Source organism: Budorcas taxicolor, chromosome 5, assembly GCF_023091745.1.
Source record: "Budorcas taxicolor isolate Tak-1 chromosome 5, Takin1.1, whole genome shotgun sequence".
NCBI classification, from domain to species: Eukaryota; Metazoa; Chordata; class Mammalia; order Artiodactyla; family Bovidae; genus Budorcas; species Budorcas taxicolor.
Genome location: NC_068914.1, coordinates 108,334,504 through 108,355,474, shown reverse-complemented (window position 1 = coordinate 108,355,474; position 20,971 = coordinate 108,334,504). Strand labels below are relative to the sequence as shown.

General features: G+C 36.5%; 1 protein-coding gene across 1 annotated transcript; it reads right to left on the bottom strand.

Annotated features, from left to right (window-relative positions):
• Nucleotides 1-1,132: 1,132 nt before the first annotated feature.
• GAS2L3 (growth arrest specific 2 like 3) lies at nt 1,133-20,647 on the bottom strand. The gene is made up of 8 exons (XM_052641066.1): nt 20,624-20,647; nt 14,697-14,865; nt 12,757-12,872; nt 8,345-8,486; nt 7,484-7,547; nt 6,684-6,822; nt 4,110-4,217; nt 1,133-2,449 (listed from the first exon to the last, which is right to left on the bottom strand). Exons 1-8 carry the CDS (start codon nt 20,645-20,647, stop codon nt 1,133-1,135), a joined length of 2,079 nt encoding a protein of 692 aa, XP_052497026.1.
• Between the last annotated feature and the right edge of the window lie 324 nt (nt 20,648-20,971).

Sequence of the window (20,971 nt, the reverse complement as noted above, 5' to 3'; positions counted from 1 at the left end):
ATTAGATTGATGGAGTCTATGTAGTCATTACCTTATCTGAGTAAGTTCTTTTGAGAATCTGCCTACAGAACAGAAAAAGGTACATATTGACTGTCCATTTGACATTGGAAAACTGAAGGCAGCATGACTTGATTGAAGAAAACGTAACTGGAAAACTAATTAAAATGGGTATTACTATAAAGAAAAATAACAATCACATGATAGAATTTTTACGCAGCACCATTTTTTCTTCACGATCACCTTAATTTTGAGACTGTAAAAATATAATTTTGATGTTAACATTATTTTAATGAAAAAACTGTCATCTGCACGCATAGAAAATTGCATTATTAAAAAATGTTTCTAATATGCTCAAATGACTAAGTTGTTTCTTTCACATTGCACAATGTCCATCAAAAATATAAGTTCTTATAAATAATACATGAACTTTTTTCCAAATTTCAATTTATATTTTTATATCTTAATTTGTTTTTTTACCAAAAATACTGGTAGCAAAATATTATTGATGTTAACATAAGTCAGTTAAAAAATCAGTTCTTTCTGATTTGGAAAGCTTAAAGAATTTTTAAGTAGTAACAATTCTCCCACACCCAGTGTAACAGCAAGCAAATGTGCACCAGCCATCAGTACTAGGTATTGTTCCTTCCAACAATCCCGATCAGGAACCTAAATTAGGTGCCAAGACAAGTGCCAAACCGTTGCTTTTAAATTATAATGCAATAACATAATAAGAGCACCTCTATTGCTATCAGCAGGTAATAACTGCCATATTTTAACATATACTCAATATATAGCAACTATGGTTACAGTTCTAGTAGCGTTATTTGACTATGTTTCCTTTAGTGGGGAGACTAACAAAAATGTCACGGATGGCAAATGATATAAATGTCTATAACTAATAAGAACCTCCTGGTGATTTTACCACTGTCTGCCTCAAAAAGGTACCTTCTGGTGAATTCAGGTATGTGAGTTCTGATGAGACTTCTCCTGGGCCCAGCCTCTACCCCCTCTCATTGTACTTAATGTCTGAACCTATTTGGATAAACACAAACAGGAGAAACCTTTTAGGATGTGAAGTTAACACATTCACTCTCTTTCTCTTCTCTTGTTTTCTTAGAATGACACATTATATTTATTTTCTAGGTTTCTTACTTCCCGTCATAACGAAATAATGGTCATCGTCTTCCTTCTTTTTAGCAGAAGGTTTTTTATCTGCACTAACCGTCTCCTTGCCAGATGAGGGTGGTTTCCTGGTTGAAGCTGGGGCTTTGCCACTTTTGGGAGGCCCAGTAGCTGAGCACTGGCTCTTGGTGGCAGTCTGTACTGACTTTGGTTCAGGTTGTGTTTTGGCAGAAGACTGGGGAAGACTCATGATGGACAGTGGGGTACGGCCCGGGGACCTGGAGGAGCTGGTTCCTGTCTTCTGGGATGTGCTTTTATTCTGAGGCTGCTTTTTGGCAACTGAAACCATATTCTTATCTTTCAATTTCTGTGCAGCTTTTACAGGGGCAACTGAGGATACAGAAAGTGGCTGGTTTAAATTCAGGGCCGACTTAGGTTTCTGGGCTTGTGGAGCTCTACCATGGGGCTGAGCCCGTGTTTCCAGACTCTTGATGACAGTTTTGGAACTGGTTGTTGTCACTTTTGCAGGGGACTGGAAGGAAGAAGGGTTAGGCCTCACATGCAGATGTGCCTTAGGTGGCTTTGGACACTTTGATGATGAATTTAAATGCGCAGCTGAGGGAGAGACCACGTGATCCCTGGAAGGTACATGATTGTGTTTCAAATGCTTTGGTTCAGTTTTTCCAGAACACTTATTTGGCAGAAGTGTAGACTCAGGCACATCTCTTGACTTCTGGGCCGGAACACGCTTGGTCTTAGGAGTACTGGGTGATGAGATACATTTTCTCAACGACTCAGATACACAAGGTGCTGCTCTTGATAAAGCTGGTGAAAAAGTGCTTTTACCCACTGGATTTAAAGAAGCATGTGAAGATGACGCATTGTTAGAAGGAGCCTGTGGTTTCTTTGTTATGCCCTTTGAAGACGCGAGTTTGAGATGAGAAGATGCTGCTGGAGAATTTGCCAATTTAGAACGGACTGACCCTGGGGCCAGATTCCCTCCTTTCAGGGAAGACGCTGACGGCAATGCAGCTGGCAGATGTACCTGCTTCTCTTTGCCCCTTGGAATACCAACCGGTGTGCCAGGTTTTGAGTTTTGTTTCTGAAACATGCTAACTGCTGACAAAGGATTCATTTCAGGAGGCTGAGGTGTTCTGGCGGGCAAATCAGGCACACTTTCATTGGAAACTCCTTTTTGAAATGCTAGAATTTTCTGTTCTAGCGTAGCAAACTGTAATATTCGACAGGGGTCATATTTAAGCAAAAATCCTTGAAGAGTATCCCAGCCTCCACCAACACGGACCATGACATGTTTTCCATGAAGCATCTTTTCCCCAAAAGAAAGCAAAAAATAAAGCTGTAAAACTGTAAGGTGCAGCCATAATTTATTAGCAGTCACAGTCTGTGGTGTCTGTGATTATGAAATGCAGTGTATTTGCCAACAGCTTCACTATAAATTGACAGTTTCTTGTATTATTAAAATTTAATTCATACTGAATCATGACACTAACAATAGAGTCTTCCAGTTTGTAAGAAGATATAAACACACAGCTTACATCCTAAAAATCCAAATTACTAAATGCAAAACTACAAGGAGAACACTGCTCAGTAGAGAATTCACTACTGAAGGAAGAAAGGAGTAGAGATAGTAAAGGAGAGGGAGAAGAGAAAAAAAATGCCTCATAATAGAGAAAAAATACTGATAACTGCAGAAGAACAATAAAAATGACCAAATCTTATACTTTAGAATTTAATAAATTAGATTCATATGAATTATATCAATTTAATCTTTCCAAAACTTTGATATAATCTATTTCTAGTTCTTCTCTGCAGATGAGGAACTAATGGCTCTGAGAGATTAAGAAAACTGTCCCAAATCACCAACTTGGCCTGGCCTCACATTCACCAGGCTGCCAACCCCAAATGGTGCCTTCATGCAGAAATGGTACATCTTGGGTATGCCAGCACAGCCTAAGCTGGACCTCAGGCCCCTATTCATTCAACAGGCAAATCAGCACAACTGTATGAGACTGCTTTGCAAATTTTAACTCCAAATCCCATGCTCTGTACACTGTCACTATATCATACTGCTTAAGAAAAAAAAGTTAATTAAAAGACAGAAAGTGCATGTACCTGTTTCTGGGTGAGCTGAGTGGGGTATGGGGATCTAATGATAATATATGAAATCAAAGAAAATGTGGGTAATGAAATTGGATTTTTTTACATACTTTTATATTACATTCCTAACTTGGGAATGAAACAGCTCTTGTATCAGAAGTGGACAGAATGCTGAACAGGTAAAATTTGAATTTCCTTATCAGCAACAGGGACAATTAATCAATAAGAGATTGCAAAAGGCATAAAGGAAGAAAATGAGCATGTATATTAGCTATTAGTATAGATGCTGATACTGTGTCAGCAAAAAAAAGGCTTCATATGTAAAACCCAAAGTCTTATATTATTATCAACTACAATATTTCTATTTATTTTTCTTCTTACTGACATTTAATCTTATTAGATGTTCTAATTTTGCTTCTTTCTTCTTATGATAGAAAACTATTCCTTCTTAGGAAGTCTGAAAGTGAAATAAGTTACCTAAGGTATTCAAAGATATTTTTTGCCCCAATTATATCTAAAGTCTAAATAGTCTTAGCTATCCCTATGGTTAGTTGCTCAAAATAAGATCTGAATGGGGGGCGGGGTGGGGGTATAAATTGGGATATTGGAACTGACATATATATAGGCTATTATATATAAAAATATATTAATAAGAACCTACTACATAGCACAGGGAACTCTACTCAATGCTCTATAATGTCCTATATGGGAATAGAATCTACAAAAAGAGTGGATATATGTATGTGTATAACTGATTCACTTTGCTGTATAGCAGAAACTAACACAACATTGTAAATCAACTATACTTTAATGAAAATTAATTTTTAAAAAAAGATCTGAGTGTAATAGGATGTAAATGGTGGACTTACTCTTATAAAAAGTATTTTATCTCCTAGTCGATATCGTCCTTCAGATAAGTACTCAATAGAAAACCGATGAGAACAACTACAAGGAGGGTCTTCAGCAATGTGTTTAACCTAAGATTAAAAATAAATAAAAAAAATTTAGGACTTATGCCAAAACTACTTTAACATTAAAATGTAAGGTTATTTGATAGCTGGGAAAAATCAAACTCAAAGATAAAAATTTAAAGACAGCTCAACTATTATCTCTAATCTTCTGTGTTAGTAGCTCAGTCATGTCTGACTCTTTGCTACCCCATGGGCTGTGGCCTTCCAGGCTCCTCTGTCCGTGGAATTCTCCAGGCATGAATACTGGAGTGGGTTGCCATTTCCTTCTCCAGGGGATTTTCCCAACCCAGGGATCAAACCTGGGCCTCCCGCATTGCAGGCAGATTCTTCACCATCTGAGACTTAGACATGCACTAATCTAATAAAAGTTAGCAGTGATGAAGTATTGAGTCTCTCTCTCGCTCTCTGCCCAAGTGCAGTCAGACTCACTGTGTACTCACTGATCACCAGAAAAGGTCTGTGAACGTGCACACACTGAAGTCAATTAAAAACACATTCATTAGCTCATAAGAAATGTATGAGTTCATTACTAAGCTTGAATTGTTTTAAGACCTGAATTAATGTATGTCAAGTCAGGGAGAAGGAAATGGCAACCCACTTCAGTATTCCTGCCTGGGAAATCCCATGGACAGAGGAGACTGGTGGGCTACAGTCCATGGAGTCGCCAAGAGCCAGACACAGCTGAGTGACTAAACAAGAACAACAAAATTTAAAGCCAAGAAAGCCAACAGAATAAAGAATTAAAAGTATGCTTTTATATATATATATATATATATATGTCAGATAAAGTTTAACCTAGAATTTTCACTTGTCTCCTAATGCTATGCTACAGTAATACTATGGGGGAGTATTCAGATTATGTTCCAAAGTTACTGTTAAAACAGACATAGACATAGTTATATCTATTCACCTAAGATAGGGTAAATTCTAAAAATCTCAACTCGAGACATTTTTCTAAAAATACTTGCTTTATTTCAAATAGTCTGCTACGGAGATGAGAGTTGAACTACCTCTACTCCTCAAGGGATTTACAGAATTTTTAACTACAGTAAATATCTGACAAATGGTAAAAACTGAAATAAAAATTTAGGAATTCTATATTCAAAACATGGAAATTAAAATGAATTGACTCAATGAAAATATTTCCTGAGATATGTGTGACTTGAAAAAAAGTCACATATCAGCCACTATGGAAAATATTTTGTTCTCCTAAAATGACACTTTTGAAAAATCAAGACCATGTTTATTTTTCTCAACTACTTGTCATACAGAGTATATCTAAACAAATTCAGTTAACTGAATACAGACATGATATTAAAGAAAGTCTCTTCAGATATACTTAGTGTAGCTGAACACTAACAGAAATTTATGACTGTCTTAATTATCTACCCAAGACGACACTTATGGATTCATCTGGGGCCCAATCAGAAGTGTCTGGATTTATCTCTCAACATCATTCATTTAACAAAATAGCATGATTACAAATAGAACTGATTTTCATATGCCATTCAATCAAGTTTATCTTGTTCATAGCCTGGGTATATGTGCATGTATATGTACACACATTCACACACACACATACATACCACATGCAAAGGATGGCTAAAAATAATCTCAACTTGAGGAAAGAATTTATAATTATTTAAACCATTTATAAATCAGATAAAAAAGTAATTTGAAAGGAGGTAATTATTTCAGTCATTATTTTCTATCCATTAAAGTTTCTTAGGTACACAGAACTGCAATTCTATACTCTTCACAGCACTCAAAAAACTGAATCAGATAGCAATTGCTCCCTATTTTAGACATGATCCTAAGATCTTGGCAGATCAGGTATGTATAGGTGGACATTGAATATATTCATACAGCACATACAGGTTTCAAGAAATGTGTTTTCTTTTAGTTTTCATAACAAGACTAAAGGTAACTTATTTCCTTTGTTCAAAATATCAAACACCACTTATATTCAGCAGTACAAATTAGCACTAACCCACAATATAAATAAGGTGGTGAATCTAAATGAAGTAATAAATACTGTGACTAAAAAAAAATGTTCTCCTCTGGTTTTATCTATTGTATAATTAACATTTTAACATTAAAGAAATAGCTAGAGAAATTAAAATCATCTTTGAAGTCTCTACCCTAACATCCATTATTTTCATTCTCCTTGTTCTGATACATACTTTATACAAAATAAACATTTTTCTTATTGCTATACGGTCTTCATAATGATCACATAAAATGATTACTCTGTAAAGATAATGAATCCTAATTTACCTAACCAATGTCCAATTTGAGAGTATTTATATCACTTCCAATTTTTCACCCTTACAAATAACAGTGCAATAAACACTTACATTCGTGCTATGTTTTTTTCCCCTTTTCAATTACAATAAAAATGAAAGAGGAACACTTCTGGAAAATTATGAGACTGACTCATCACAGTTGAAAGAAAGTGTGACAGTTACTTACAGCTTCGTGCAGCTCTTCATGCTGACAACACGATTTTGGAATGCTGACGGAATCTTCAGGCCCCGAAGTATTAAGTAAAGTCTCTTCTAGTTCAATTTCTTTCTCAAGTTTTACTAATACTGGTGGCTCAACCCCATATCTGAAAATCAATTATGAGGTCTCATCAATCAAGTGAAGTCTGAGGCAAGTACTTACATGTATATCACAATAGGTTATTTTTTAATTTTAAATAAAGTCTGTATGACTCTCTTCTACCAGTAGTTTCATCGGAACATCTGGAAATGCTTTTTAATGTCTCTTAGACTGCCAAAGATTCAGATTATCACCTTTACACCATAGCATATGTATTTGGGTTACTGAATGCTCCCAATATTCAACCTGGGATCCTAAAGGTACCTTTAAAAATCAACTCATGAGTGAAGATAGAACTGAAGTAGGTATGGAGAATACCAAACCTTGGCCTTCTTATCAAACCCTCTTTGTGTTCAAAGGACTTGCCTCTCTTTGAACTGCTTAAAGGTTGCATGTTCTTATTCTACTCTTAACCTAAAAAATCTAAGTGCCCATTTTTATAGTTTAATATTAAATAAAGGCAAGCTATAGGAACAAGCAAATGTTGACACAGCTCACATGAACAAAGTTACTAAAGGAACAAAAAGAAAGAAAAAATAGTAAATTAAGTTACTTTATTCAAATTAAAAAATATTTTCATTTATAGAAAATAGTATTCTAGATAAAATAAAGTAGCCTAAAACATATTTATGACTTTGCACAAGCCTGAAATATTGTGGAATACATACCTTGAGACAATTCGACCAATTTCAAGAAGACAAAGATACACCTGTCTTGGATCTTTGTGCAAAACTGTGAAAAAATAAGACCACATATTTTAAGGGGCAAATTAAACAGGCAATTATACATATATAAATACTTTGAGGGAAGTACAGACAGTCGAGTAAAAAAACTTAGATAGCTTTCAGTTTGGTCACTGCACAGATGCTTCTGTTGAATTAAATGAAATGAGAAAATACATCAATAATTCTCCAGTAGAGCATGATTTTTTTAAATGAATTGTCAAAAACATTAATCCATTTAGATAACCAAGTTGGCAGCATCTGTTTATGAGGTAAATCTAAACACCATGAATATACATCATTTGACCTTCTGCTATTTCTGTAATTATATGGTCAAAGAGAGATTACCTTTAGACTTTGTTGAGTAATTCTTGATTAAAACATTAATTAGTTAATAAGCATTAGTCCAGAACTTTCCCATAGCCAATTCATTTAGGAAGTAAAGTCTGTCTAGGCCATTCTAGATATATAGGATTTATAACTATAAATGAAAAGTTTAATCATGTATTTGATTTGGAATCTGATTTTCCAATTGTTTCACATCTATTTAGAACATGAATTTTTCTAGGAAAATGAGATGTGGTATTTGAGTTCTTATTTGGAAAGAAGAACTAGAAGTGAGGCATACAAAAATATCCTGCTGCTGCTAAGTCGCTTCAGTCGTGTCCGACTCTGTGCGACCCCATAGACGGCAGCCCACCAGGCTCTGCCGTCCCTGGGATTCTCCAGGGAAGAACACTGGAGTGGGTTGCCATTTCCTTCTCCAAAACTATCCTAATAAACATTAAATACGACTACAACATTTACCTAAACCTTCAGATTCAAAGAGGTAAGTCTCATCAACCCCAATGTGCCTGCACCAGTGAAGGAAGTTCGCAGTATTGTCTCTAGCAAAGAATGAACCAGATGCAGCATCTTTCTTACAAGGCACTTTTCTCATTGGAAAATTCTGGAAAAGACAAAAGAATAATTTCAAACAGGTATCAAGAATATTTTCATTAGATATCCATTTTAATATGGGCATTAAAATGGGCATTAATAAATGTTTAGTCCCTTGAAGGTAGCTAAAGATTATATAGCACTAGGGAGAAATGCATCTTCAAAAATTATTTTGCTTTATTTAATAAGTATTGGGTTGGCCAAAAGGTTTGTTTGGGTTTTTCCATAAGATGGTACAGAAAAACTCGAATGAACTTTTTGGCCAACCCAATATATTCCATAAAGTCATTTTTAGGAAAACAATCTGGTCAAAATTAGCAGTTCAGTTCAGTTCAGTTACTCAGTCATGTCTGGCTCATTGTGACTCCATGGACTGTAGCACACCAGGCACCCCTATCCATCACCAACTCCCAGAGTTTACTCAAACTCATCTCCATTGAGTTGGTGATGCCATCCAACCATCTCATCCTCTGTCGTCCCCTTCTCCTCCTGCCTTCAATCTTTCCCAGCATCAGGGTCTTTTCCAATGAGTCAGTTCTTCAAATCAGGTGGCCAAAGTATTGGAGTTTCAGCTTCAGCAGCAGTCCTTCCAATGAATATTCAGAACTGATTTCCTTTAGGATGGACTGGTTGGACCTCCTGGCAGTCCAAGGGACTCTCAAGAGTCTTCTCCAGCGCCACAGTTCAAAAGCATCAATGCTTCGGCACTCAGCTTTCTTTATAGTCCAACTCTCACATCCATACATGACTACTGGAAGAATCATAGCTTTGACTAGATGGACCTTTGTTGGTAAAGTAATGTCTCTGCTTTTTAATTTCATGACTGCAGTCACCATCTACAGTGATTTTGGAGCCCCCTAAAATAGTCTGCCACTGTTTCCCCATCTATTTGCCATGAAGTGATGGGACCAGATGCCATGATCGTAGTTTTTGGAATGTTGAGTTTTAAGCCAATTTTTCACTCTCCTCTTTCACTTTCATCAAGAGGCTCTTTAGTTGTTCTTCAGTTTCTGCCATAAGCATTGTGTCATCTGCATATCTGAGATTATTGATATTTCTCCCAGCAATCTTCATTCCAGCTTGTGCTTCATCCCAGTCCAGCATTTCTCATGATGTACTCTGCATATAAGTTAAATAAGCAGGGTGACAGTAACAGTCTAGATGTACTCCTTTCCCTATTTGGAACCAGTCTGTTGTTCCATGTCTAGTTCTAACTGTTGCTTCCTGGCCTGCATACAGATTTCTCAGGAGGCAGGTCAGGTGGTCTGGTATTCCCATCTCTTTCAGAATTTTCCAGTTTGTTGTGTTCCACACAGTCAATGGCTTTGGCATAGTTGATAAAGCAGACATAGATGTTTTTCTGGAACTCTCTTGCTTTTTCAATGATCCAGTGGATGTTGGCAATTTGATCTCTGGTTCCTCTGCCTTTTCTAAATCCAGCTTGAACATCTGGAAGTTCACAGTTCACATACTGTTGAAGCCTGGCTTGGAGAATTTTAAGCATTACTTTGCTAGTGTGTGAGATGAGTGCAATTGTGCAGTAGTTTGAGCATTCTTTGGCATTTCCTTTCTTTGGAATTGGAATGAAAACTGACCCTTTCTGTCCTGTGGCCACTGCTGAAATTTCCAAATTTGCTGGCATATTGAGTGCAGCACTTTCACAGCATTATCATCTAGGATTTGAAAGAGCTCAACTGGAATTCCATCACCTCCACTAGCTTTGTTCATTGTGATGCTTCCTAAGGACCACTTGACTTCACATTTCAGGATGTCTGGCTCTAGGTGAGTGATCATCCATGGTGATTATCTGGGTCATGAAGATCTCTTTTGTATAGTTCTTCTGTGTATTCTTGCCACCTCTTCTTAATCTCTTCTGCTTCTGTTCGGTCCATGCCATTTCTGTCCTTTATTGTATCCATCTTTGCATGAAAAGTTCCCTTGGTATCACTAATTTTCTTGAAGAGATCTCTAGTCTTTCCCATTCTATTGTTTTCCTCTATTTCTTTGCATTGATCACTGAGGAAGACTTTCTTATCTCTCCATACTATTTTTTGGAGCTCTGCATTCAAATGGGTATATCTTTCCTTTTCTCTCTTGTCTTTCGCTTCTCTTCTTTTCATAGCTGTTTGTAAGGCCTCCTCAGACAACCATTTTGCCTTTCTGCATTTCTTTTTCTTGGGGATGGTCTTGATCACTGCCTCTTGAACAATGCCATGAACCTCCGTCCATAGTTCTTCAGGCACTCTATCTATCAGATCTAATCCGCTGAATCTATTTGTCACTTCCATGTATAATCGTAAGGGATTTGATTCAGGTCATACCTGAATGGGTCTAGTGGTTTTCCCTACTTTCTTCAATTTAAGTTTGAATTTGGCAATAAGGAGTTCATGATAGGAGCCACAGTCAGCTACCAGTCTTATTTTTTCTGACTATAGAGCTTCTCCATCTTTGGCTGCAAAGAACATAATCAATCTGATTTTGGTGTTGACCATCTGGTGATGTCCATGTGTAGAGTCTTCTCTTGTGTTGTTGGAAGAGGGTGTTTGCCATGACCAGTGCATTCTCTTGGCAAACTCTATGAGCCTTTGCCCTGCTTCATTCTGAGCTCCAAGGCCAAATTTGCCTGTTACTCCAGGTGTTTCTTGATTTCCTACTTTTGCATTCCAGTCTCTTATAATGAGAAGGACATCTTTTGGGGTGTTAATTCTAGAAGGTTTTAAGAATGACATGAGAATTCCAAAGCACATCTTTACAGTACATCTCTCCAAACATAAATACAAACACAAAATTATTGCTGTTAAAAGTTTATAGACAGACTAATTTTTGCTTACTTCCTTATTTGCAGATTTACAAACACGGTTCTGAGTTTCTTGAGGAGAACTTCACCAATGAAATAGTAGCCCATTCTTAATTCAAGATCTTCGAAAATCGATGATCTAAGTTTTACAGAATCCTATGTTTTTATTTTTACTATCTGAACCAAATAATCCTGCTGAGGCTGCACAGTTTTCAGTTTTGTCTTAAATTTTTACTTGAAATAAGAAATTCATGTATAAGGTTTTTTAAAATGCAGCAGGCATAGTAGGGTATGTCTTTCTGCCACCTCTACCCCTCAGTTCCTTCCACTCCCTGGAGATAACCACTATTACCAGTTCCTTATATTTCCTTCCTGTTGCTATTATTTTCCAGAGTTAAAATAGCTTTCTGAGTTTTTTAATTGTATGTATGTATATTATAATCAAACAACAATGCCAAATGCAAAGATGGTTAGTAGCAACTGAAATCTCATCCACATTTCAGTAAGACATACACAAGCATATGTATCCCTACATACTGCTGCATAAACACATTATTCTGTAGTCTGATTTGCGTAAGTGCATATGCACACTTAATGACAGGTTGCAGGCATCCTTTAGGGTAAATAAAATAGTCATTTCTAATGAACAGATAATATTCTACTATTTAGGTACCATAATTAATTTTAAACAACTTCTTTACTAATGAGCATTTAGGTTCTTAAATTTTTTTTGCACAATAGTTCTTGTGAATTTGTGGTTTTTTAGAATAAATTCCTGGAATTAGAATTATGTTATACATCAAACAATATGCTTTATTTTCAATGTGATATGTATTACCTATTTTCTCCCAGAAAGATGGTACTAGTTTATATTTCTCCCAGCACTAGGCTCATGCTTAGAACCCACTCACAAACCTCAGATCTCATGAATGAAAACATCCATATTTGATAAAAAGAGAGCAAACCTTCTCTACTTCAAATCACAACCTCACGGCCAATTGAGGAAAACTGTCTAAGAAAAGTATTATTCATTCAACCAATACTTATAGAATTTACCATCAAGATAGTATATAAGGAATAAAAAGATGATGATGAAGATAGCTCTTAACTGTGTGCCAGGAACCATCATAACCTCTTTTTTCATTTAACTCTTACAGTAATCCTATAAGGAAGGTACTATTATTCTCAGGCAGAGCTAGCTATTACATATTTATTATACACCAGGCACTAAGCTAACCACTATCTCTATATTATCTCATTTAATTTTGCTGACTCTTCGAAACTATATTCTATAAGGTAAATGTTAATATCTCCATTTTACAAGTGAGAATTTTTTTTAAGATGCTCAAAAAGATTAAGTAAATTATCCAAGATTTACATATAGTTGAGGTAAAAGTTTATAACCTTGTAGAAATAAAAAGTGTCCATAAACAAATCAATATGTACCGAAGTACAATATCACTACTGTCAAACAGTTTCTTACCACAGGTTCTTCAGAGTTGCATGTTTTCACCATGTTTTGAAGAACATCAATCAGTTGGCATAATAGCACTCCATTATCAAGTTCTTCCAATAGCCTTTCGGCCTTAACTTCAATACCTAAGAACATATTTCAAAGCTAAGATTCTTCCAGAAATGGTAAATTCAAACTATATGGCTAAAATTTAATTAAATGTAATCAGATTATAGCTGAAACACAAGACAAACACTAGATCAGACCCCAGGTATTCACTCTTAGATATTATAGTTAAAACAGCAGATAATGTCAAATTAAGTGAAAGTCGAATGAAACAAAAATATCTGTGGTATAGAAGCACAGAAAAAATAAAATGACATTTACTTTATTTCATTTAAAAACACTGAAGTGTTTTATATTTCAATATTCACTATTCAGTTTTGATTCACTGCACATTACAGCTGCATGCACAAGAAAGATTCTCTGTAAGATGGATTTTGTTGCAATTTAAAAATGAAAGAACAATATAACAAGCATTCAGGAAATATCAGCTTTTCACCTCTAAAATCCTCTTTTTGGAAGCATTATTACATAATATTCAAAATAATAATAATTCATAACAATTATTCATAATAATATTCAAAAAATTATCCAAATCTTCAAACTGATATGAGATCTTTAGAGTGAGTGTTTAGTGTGTGTTTAATTATCTTGAAAGACCATAGATGAGATGTATGTATACTTTTTCATGAAAACTTTGGAAGACTACACAAAATTCTGTTATTTAAAAGAGATTTCCCCCACCCCCTGCCCCCAGGGGTAAAGTTCAGAGCACTCACACCCTCTGAGTAAAGAAGTAAGATGCCATGTATTACCCATCCCAACACTTCCTCCTAGGTTTCATATGCCTGTGCCCCTCAGAACTTCAGAAACAGAAGTGAAGTGAAAGTTGCTCAGTTGTGTCCAACTCTTTGCAACCCCATGGATGGTACAGTCCATGGAATTCTCCAGGCCAGAATACTGGAGTGGGTAGCCATTCCCTTCTTCAGGAGATCTTCCCAACCCAGGGATCAAACTCAGGTCTCCCACATTGCAGCTGGATTCTTCACCAGCTGAGCCACCAGGGAAACAGAAATCATTTTAATTACAGCATATATTCCACCCAGAATCTCATGCTTTACACAGGTTTAAGGAGGGGGGGACTGTGAAGAAAGCTGAGCGCTGAAGAATTGATGCTTTTGAACTGTGGTGTTGGAGAAGACTCTTGAGAGTCCCTTGGACTGCAAGGAGATCCAACCAGTCCATTCTAGAGGAGATCAGTCCTGGGTGTTCTTTGGAAGGAATGATGCTAAAGCTGAAACTCCAGTACTTTGGCCACCTCATGTGAAGAGTTGACTCATTGGAAAAGACTCTGATGCTGGGAGGGATTGGGGGCAGGAGGAGAAGGGGACGACAGAGGATGAGATGGCTGGATGGCATCACCGACTCTATGGACATGAGTTTGAGTGGACTCCGGGAGTTGGTGATGGACAGGGAGGCCTGGTGTGCTGCAATTCATGGGGTCGCAAAGAGTCGGACACGACTGAGTGACTGAACTGAACTGAACTGAAGCGGGGGGAAAAAAATCAATGAAATATAGACTCCCAAATTAGACCAATACACTTTATTTTTTTTTTAATATTAACAATGAAAACATTGATTATTCACAGCTTTTAACTACTTGACCACTACTTGACCTCTACCATTAAGCCTCAAACTTGCTTACTATTCAAACCCTGGGGGTCAGAGTGAACCAGAATATCTTCTGTAAGATAGAATGTAAGTTTAGTGACAATAAGGATATCAAATATTTCCTTCACTAGAGGATCCCCAACCTCTGGAACAATGATTCCTTGACAAAGAGTAAGATTCTCAGTAAACATTACTGGGTAAGAGAACATAATTTTGAGTATTTTTGCGAGCCTTACCTAATAAACCATTTAACCAGATTGACAGGTCTTCTTGCATGGGCAACAGGGTGGCCTCATGCCTCACAGCTATCCACTCATCATACTGACAAACATCAGCCAAACCTGGCCCATGTCTGGGGGTCAGAGGACTCCGTGGACTTAGAGGCAGGTCTTCTCCAAACCACACCTAGAGAAAACATCAACCAAAGGGTGCAACTTGTTCAAAGTCAGGATTCCAATGTTTATTTAAGTAATGAATCATAGACTATATTTAATATACATGTATATAGAGCTGCAGCAGCTCACAGAAAGTTAACAAACTAGAAGCAAACTATTAGTCTAGATACTTGACTTACTTTCCATATTTAATTCTGTGACAAATGTAAGTGAATCCCTAACTAATGGATTCTACTGTCAAATCAAGGGGATAAAAGTTAACACATAATTATTTTTCTTTCACTTGTTAGCTGAATAAGTTTAACAAGTTACCTGACCAGAGTCTCAGCATCTTGGTTGTAAAATCAGTTAATAATACATCTTTGTAGAATGTAGAAGACCTCAGTTTGATCCCTGGGTTGGGAAGATCCCCTGGAGAAGGGAAGGGCTACCCATTCCAGTAGTCTTGCCTGGAGAATTCTATGGACAGAGGAACCTGGCAGGCTATAGTCCATGGGGTTGTAAAGAACTGGACATGACTGAGAGACTAATACCCTTGTAGAATATAGCACTGGGCCTAATATTTGTTGAATAATGGACAAATAAATGAATGAGTGCACAGATGGCATTTTATAAACTTTAAATCCTAACAACAGTGTTATCTAATAATAAAAACCTATATAATCTGGTCCATCACCTGCTATTGCAAGGCCCACAAGCTAAAAATGATTTTTACATTTAAAAATGGTAGTTATATAAGCACCTACATAATAGCTTCAATTTTGCCTACCAACTCACAAAGTCAAAACTATTTACTAACTGGTCAACCCCTGGTTTAAAATAAAAACTGACATAAACACACTATCAAACCAACAGTTGCAAATTTTGAAATACAATTAGATGTACTTTTAATATAGAATTATTGAGAGAAAAAACTGTGCTAAATTTCCATTGAGGAAAGAGTATCCGAGCCCAAGTGGTGAAGGGGTTCTCACAGGAGGGGAGAAACAGAGGACCAGAGCTTGAGTGAGGTGACAGGGTATCTACTACACATGGGTACAGCCCCAAGCACAGTGTCAGACCCTAGGCAAGGCAAGGAGGGTGTCCACTGGGGACAATGGGGGAACGTCCCAGTGCAGGGTGTCAGAACCCAGCTGAGCTGAGAAGGGCATCAACTTAGGGGGAGGTGGCAGTAACAATGGGAGACATGAGGATTTATCAAGTTGAAGCCAGGTTTCTTCCTGCCAAAGAAGACAGGTGTAACTATGGACTGAGAGAAAATTAGAATGAACTCTATGGTGTAGGAATGCAGTATCTTTTACCAGAAAGCAAAGAAGTACTTAAAGAATGATGGAGACATGCAAAAGGATCCAGAAGTCAACTTGAAAGGACTTCTGCCGGCTAAATTAAGAACAATTTGAGCATCAAAATAATGATGTAAGGGAATTATAACACACTGAAAAAAAGGGACAACTCTGAGTTCACGCAGATACAAATAAATGAATAAACTGGAATTCTGATGAGGGATGAGATTTTCATACAGTTTCAAAGAACTTCCACAGAAATACTTATTAGAAAGAAAGAGTAATTTCACAGTTGAGAAACTTATCAGGCAGCAACTTAACTGAGTGACACAAGTGAATATGATCAATAATAGGACAAATCAAAATCATATGCCACTTGATGGGATGTAGTGAGATGAAACAGCATCCCTCTGTGATATTCCTGCCAAGATGCATAGCCTCAATCTAATCACGAGAAATATCAGGTAAATCTAAATTGAGGGACATTCTACAAAATAATTGGTCTATAATATTCAAAAGTGTCAAGGTCATTAAAGAAAGCAAAGACTGAGATACTGCTCTGGACTGATAGAGAATAAGGGACACGACAACTAAACGCAACATGTGATTCTGAAATGGACACTATTGGGACAACTGGCAATATTTGAAAGTGGTTGAATATTAGATGGCAGTACTGCAGAGTCAATATCCTGACTCTGATGATTTCATGGTTGTTTTATAGCAGGAAGTCCTTGCACATGAGAAATACACTACTGACGTTTGGAAGTAAGGGGGCACAAGATCTGCAACCTATTTTCAAATGGTTCAGCAAACAAATAACTTCTAGAACCACTTAACAATTAGTTGTAGGTTTGTGATTGCTTTTAAGTAAAAAAATTTTTAAGTTTTCTAAAAAAAAAAAGGCATAAATATAGGCAATATCAAGTGAATCTAGTTCTTTCTTGATTTTTAGAAGTGGATAATTTCCTCCCTAAAATATATTAAACTCACTGAAGTTTATTTGAGGCAAGTCTTAACTATATCAAATTAAAAGCCATATCAACACCATTGTTAGTCTAGACAAACTTGGAGGAAAAAAAAGAGCCCATTTCAATCTCCTGTGGTAAGAAATAAACACATATTTTAAAAATCCCACAGGCAAAGAAAGACAAGGAATATGTACCACCAGAGGCAAGCAGGAGTAGCAAAACTTAAAAGTACCCAAAGACAAAGAGAAACAAAACTGTTTGAGGGGCAGTGGTTCAGGAAAATACATGAGGATCCTATAAAGTTTTAGGAAAAAGATTTTGTTTATTTCCCCAAATTCTCTTAGAATTATTTCAAAGGGAGTATAGCAGCAATTTAATAACTAAATCTTCCCTTCATAAGCACATCTTGTTTCTGTTTGTAATCCCAGGACTCTGTATAAGACCTAGCACATGATATGCAACCAAAAATATTAGCTGAAAAATTGAGGAATAGATACTAGTAAATGACTTTTTGCACCATCAAAATCAAGATGCATCTTACAATCAATGGTATTTTATAGTCAATACAATGTTATTTGTCTTTTATTTGAGCTGACAAGTCAGAGAAGATGTGAATGTTTGTCAAAGAAAAATGGGTATTAGCTAGGAAGGTGGTCTCGAAAAAATTGTGTGTGAAAATGGAGAAGTAAAATTAACAAAAGTCATTCTAAATTTCTTGCCATGTTAGGGAGACAAGTACTTGGATATTCCTATTATTGCAAACAGAAAACCATAAAAACCTGGGTTGATAAAAAGGAATGAACTTGAGTCAGTTGCAGTGAGGTGGGTAAACCTAGAGCCTCTTACACAAAGTAAGTCAGAGAAAAACGAGTATCATATGTTAATGGATATATACGGAATCTAGGGGAAAAGATAGTGCTGATGGGCCTAGTAGAGAGCAGACCTGTGGACACAGCAGGGAAGGTGAGGGTGGGCTGAGCTGAGACAGCAGCACTGACGTCTGCACTATCGCGTGTAAAGCAGACAGTGGGAGCTGCTGTATAATGCAAGGAGCCCAGCCTGGCGCTCTGTGAGGACCGAGAGCGGCGGGATTGGTGGGGAGGGGACATATATAATTATGACTGATTCACATTGTTGTACAGCAAAAACCAACACAACATTGTAAAGCAATTAGCATATCAATGTTGTTAAAAGTTAGATGTTAACAACAAAGTCTGCATGTATAAAGATTGTTCTCAAACATACTGAAAACTGTCATATTGCAAAGATTCCTAACCATAGGCAGTCTACAGAAAAACTTGAATCAGTACACACCTTACTGATCTAACTGACATTTAGGCAAAAATTTAGGCCTATGTACAAACAGTCCTTTTCTGAGAGAGAGAGAGTTCATAGTTTTTGTCAGGTTTTCAAAAGGGACTAGGACCCAAAAGAGATTAGGAGCTATAGTTCACTGATTTTTAGACTGTAAGTTTATTTACTAATCAGAACCATGGACATAAAAAGGGGCAAGGAAGGCCTTCATGAATTAAGTGAATAAGAAACAAATTGAAAACAGCTGTCTACTGGGCACCTCCTCTCTGCAAGGCATTTAGGAATAATGAAATCTAATTAGCAAAGAGGTGAAAATCCTAGGAAGTTCTCACATTCACCAGGGAAAGAAGCAAAAACTTCCACGAGGGATGCCAAGAGTACTCTTGAAAAAGAATCACTAGAGGTGGATCTGTGTAATCTAGATGAGAGAAAGGTTCATGGAACTACAAGAAAACACTGTGAAAAAAAAAATTCATCAAGAAAGTATTAATGGCCAGTAGGTTGGAAATGAGAAAAATATGGTCAATATGCAATGATAAAAAGCACTCAATAAGGAAGAAAACATAATCAACATGAAATTGATGACATGCAGAGACCTGGATAAAAAGAGACATGTAAATACTCAGATAAAAATGGATTTTAGAAACAAGAAGTTCTGAGCATACTCAATGTGGGTTAGAGAGGACCCAAATAGGAAAAAATAAGACCTTTGGGGAGGCTGCCATGAACTGCCAAGTCCCAAAGTGAAGTGAAAGTCACTCACTCGTGTCTGACTCTGTGACCCCATGGACTATACATTCCATGGAATTCTCCAGGCCAGAATACTGGAGTGGGTAGCCTTTCCCTTCTCCAGAGGATCTTCCCAACCCAAGAATCTCCCACATTGCAGGCAGATTCTTTACCAGCTAAGCCACAAGGGAAGCCCAAGAATACTGCAGTGGGTAGCCTTTCCCTTCACCAGGGGATCTTCCTGACCCAGGAATCGAACTAGGGTCTCCTGCATTGCAGGTGGATTCTTTACCAACTGAGCTATCAGGGAAGCCCAAAAGGAAAACACTTGAAAGCGTTTACTAGCAGAGGTGGAAGACAGAGCTGCACAGCACAGGAGGAGAGAAAGCAACATCACAGCCTGAGTTGTTCTTAACCATTTGATAAATTATCTCTCTAGGGTATCACCCACTGTTATCTTGATGTCTTCTTTCTTTATTAAGAAAAAAATAAAAGGCTCTCATGACACAGGTATAATCTCCAGTTTTACATTTGGGTAATTTTGTTGTACCAATGATACAACCAAACTTCCTAAGTGCCTACTATGTAACACATTCCAGGACACATCTTGCTCATGTTATCTCACTGATTCCTAAATTCCTAACATTCCTAAATAATAGGAATATTCCTAACATTCCTAAATATTCCCTAAAAAATAAGTGCTATTATCCTCACCTTAGAGGCAAGGAAGTGGGAACTCAGAGAGGTAAAATAACTTGCCAGGACCTCGCACAGTGGCAGAACTAAAATCAGACATGAAATCTGATTGACTCTACAGTTCTCACTTTCCAAGGCAAACTTTATTATCAGTTGCTTGCATCTTTCTAAGTAGACCTTCCAGGCAGTTTTTAAGTTAAAATTCAGTCATGTTCTATGTACATCGAAACAAAGAAAACTTTAAAGGATATAAGCACTAACTCTGGAAATCATTCAAATTCAAAGGTAAGATTATTCTGGTTTGTCTCATTATTTCCATCTTGCTTCTCCTCACCAAAAAACTAACCAAAAAAATCCACACTTTAAATTTTAAGTTTTAATACCATGTTATTTACAGGCATTAAAGGACACATGTACAACTATCTAAAATTAAAGTTTCTCATTTGTTTTCATTGAAAGCTCTTTTAACTACAAACACATCCTAAATTCTAATGAGAAGAAAATCACAAAATATTCTTTTTCCTGGGGTAGTATAATTAAGATGAACTCACCAATCCTAAGGTATTTTTGATTCTTACAAATATGCAGTATAAATGAATGCTTAAAATTAAAGTCTTTTTAGAACTAGAAAGTAAAAATAGAGTATTTCTGTTATTAAATTTGATGTTTAAAAAACTAGTACAATAAAAAAAATTTGTGATAACTCTACTAACTATTGCAATCTTGTTACACTGATCTCATTAATTTAAATATATATTTTCCCAAGAAAACCACTTACTTGAATTGCAGGCAGCATGGTCATCTATACTGAAATGACACTTCTGTTCTGAAAATAAAACAAAACATTAATATTCACACAATGGTAGCTTTTCCATTTCCCAAACCTTCAACTTATAGGAAATCTGCTTTATTCTATTCGACGGAAAACCTAATACTTTTTCTTCTATTTGGAGTTATTTGATGATAGGAGAATTCAATCATACTCCTAGCTTCTTCATAAAAGTACTCCTCATTTGAAAAAGGAAAACCTGAAACACTTTAATATGTAGTTTCTGGCATTAATATCAAAGAAACTCTTGAAGCATCTGACTAGTAAAATAAAATTAACAATAAAACTTAGTTTTAA

Coding starts and splice junctions, on each gene's coding strand:
- GAS2L3 (XM_052641066.1), bottom strand. CDS start 20,647: ATGACCATGCTGCCTGCAATTCAA. Junction 7,548..8,344: donor CTTTGAATCTGAAGGTTTAG/GTAAATGTTGTA, acceptor ATTTTTTCACAG/TTTTGCACAAAGATCCAAGA. Junction 4,218..6,683: donor ATGAAGAGCTGCACGAAGCT/GTAAGTAACTGT, acceptor TTTTAATCTTAG/GTTAAACACATTGCTGAAGA.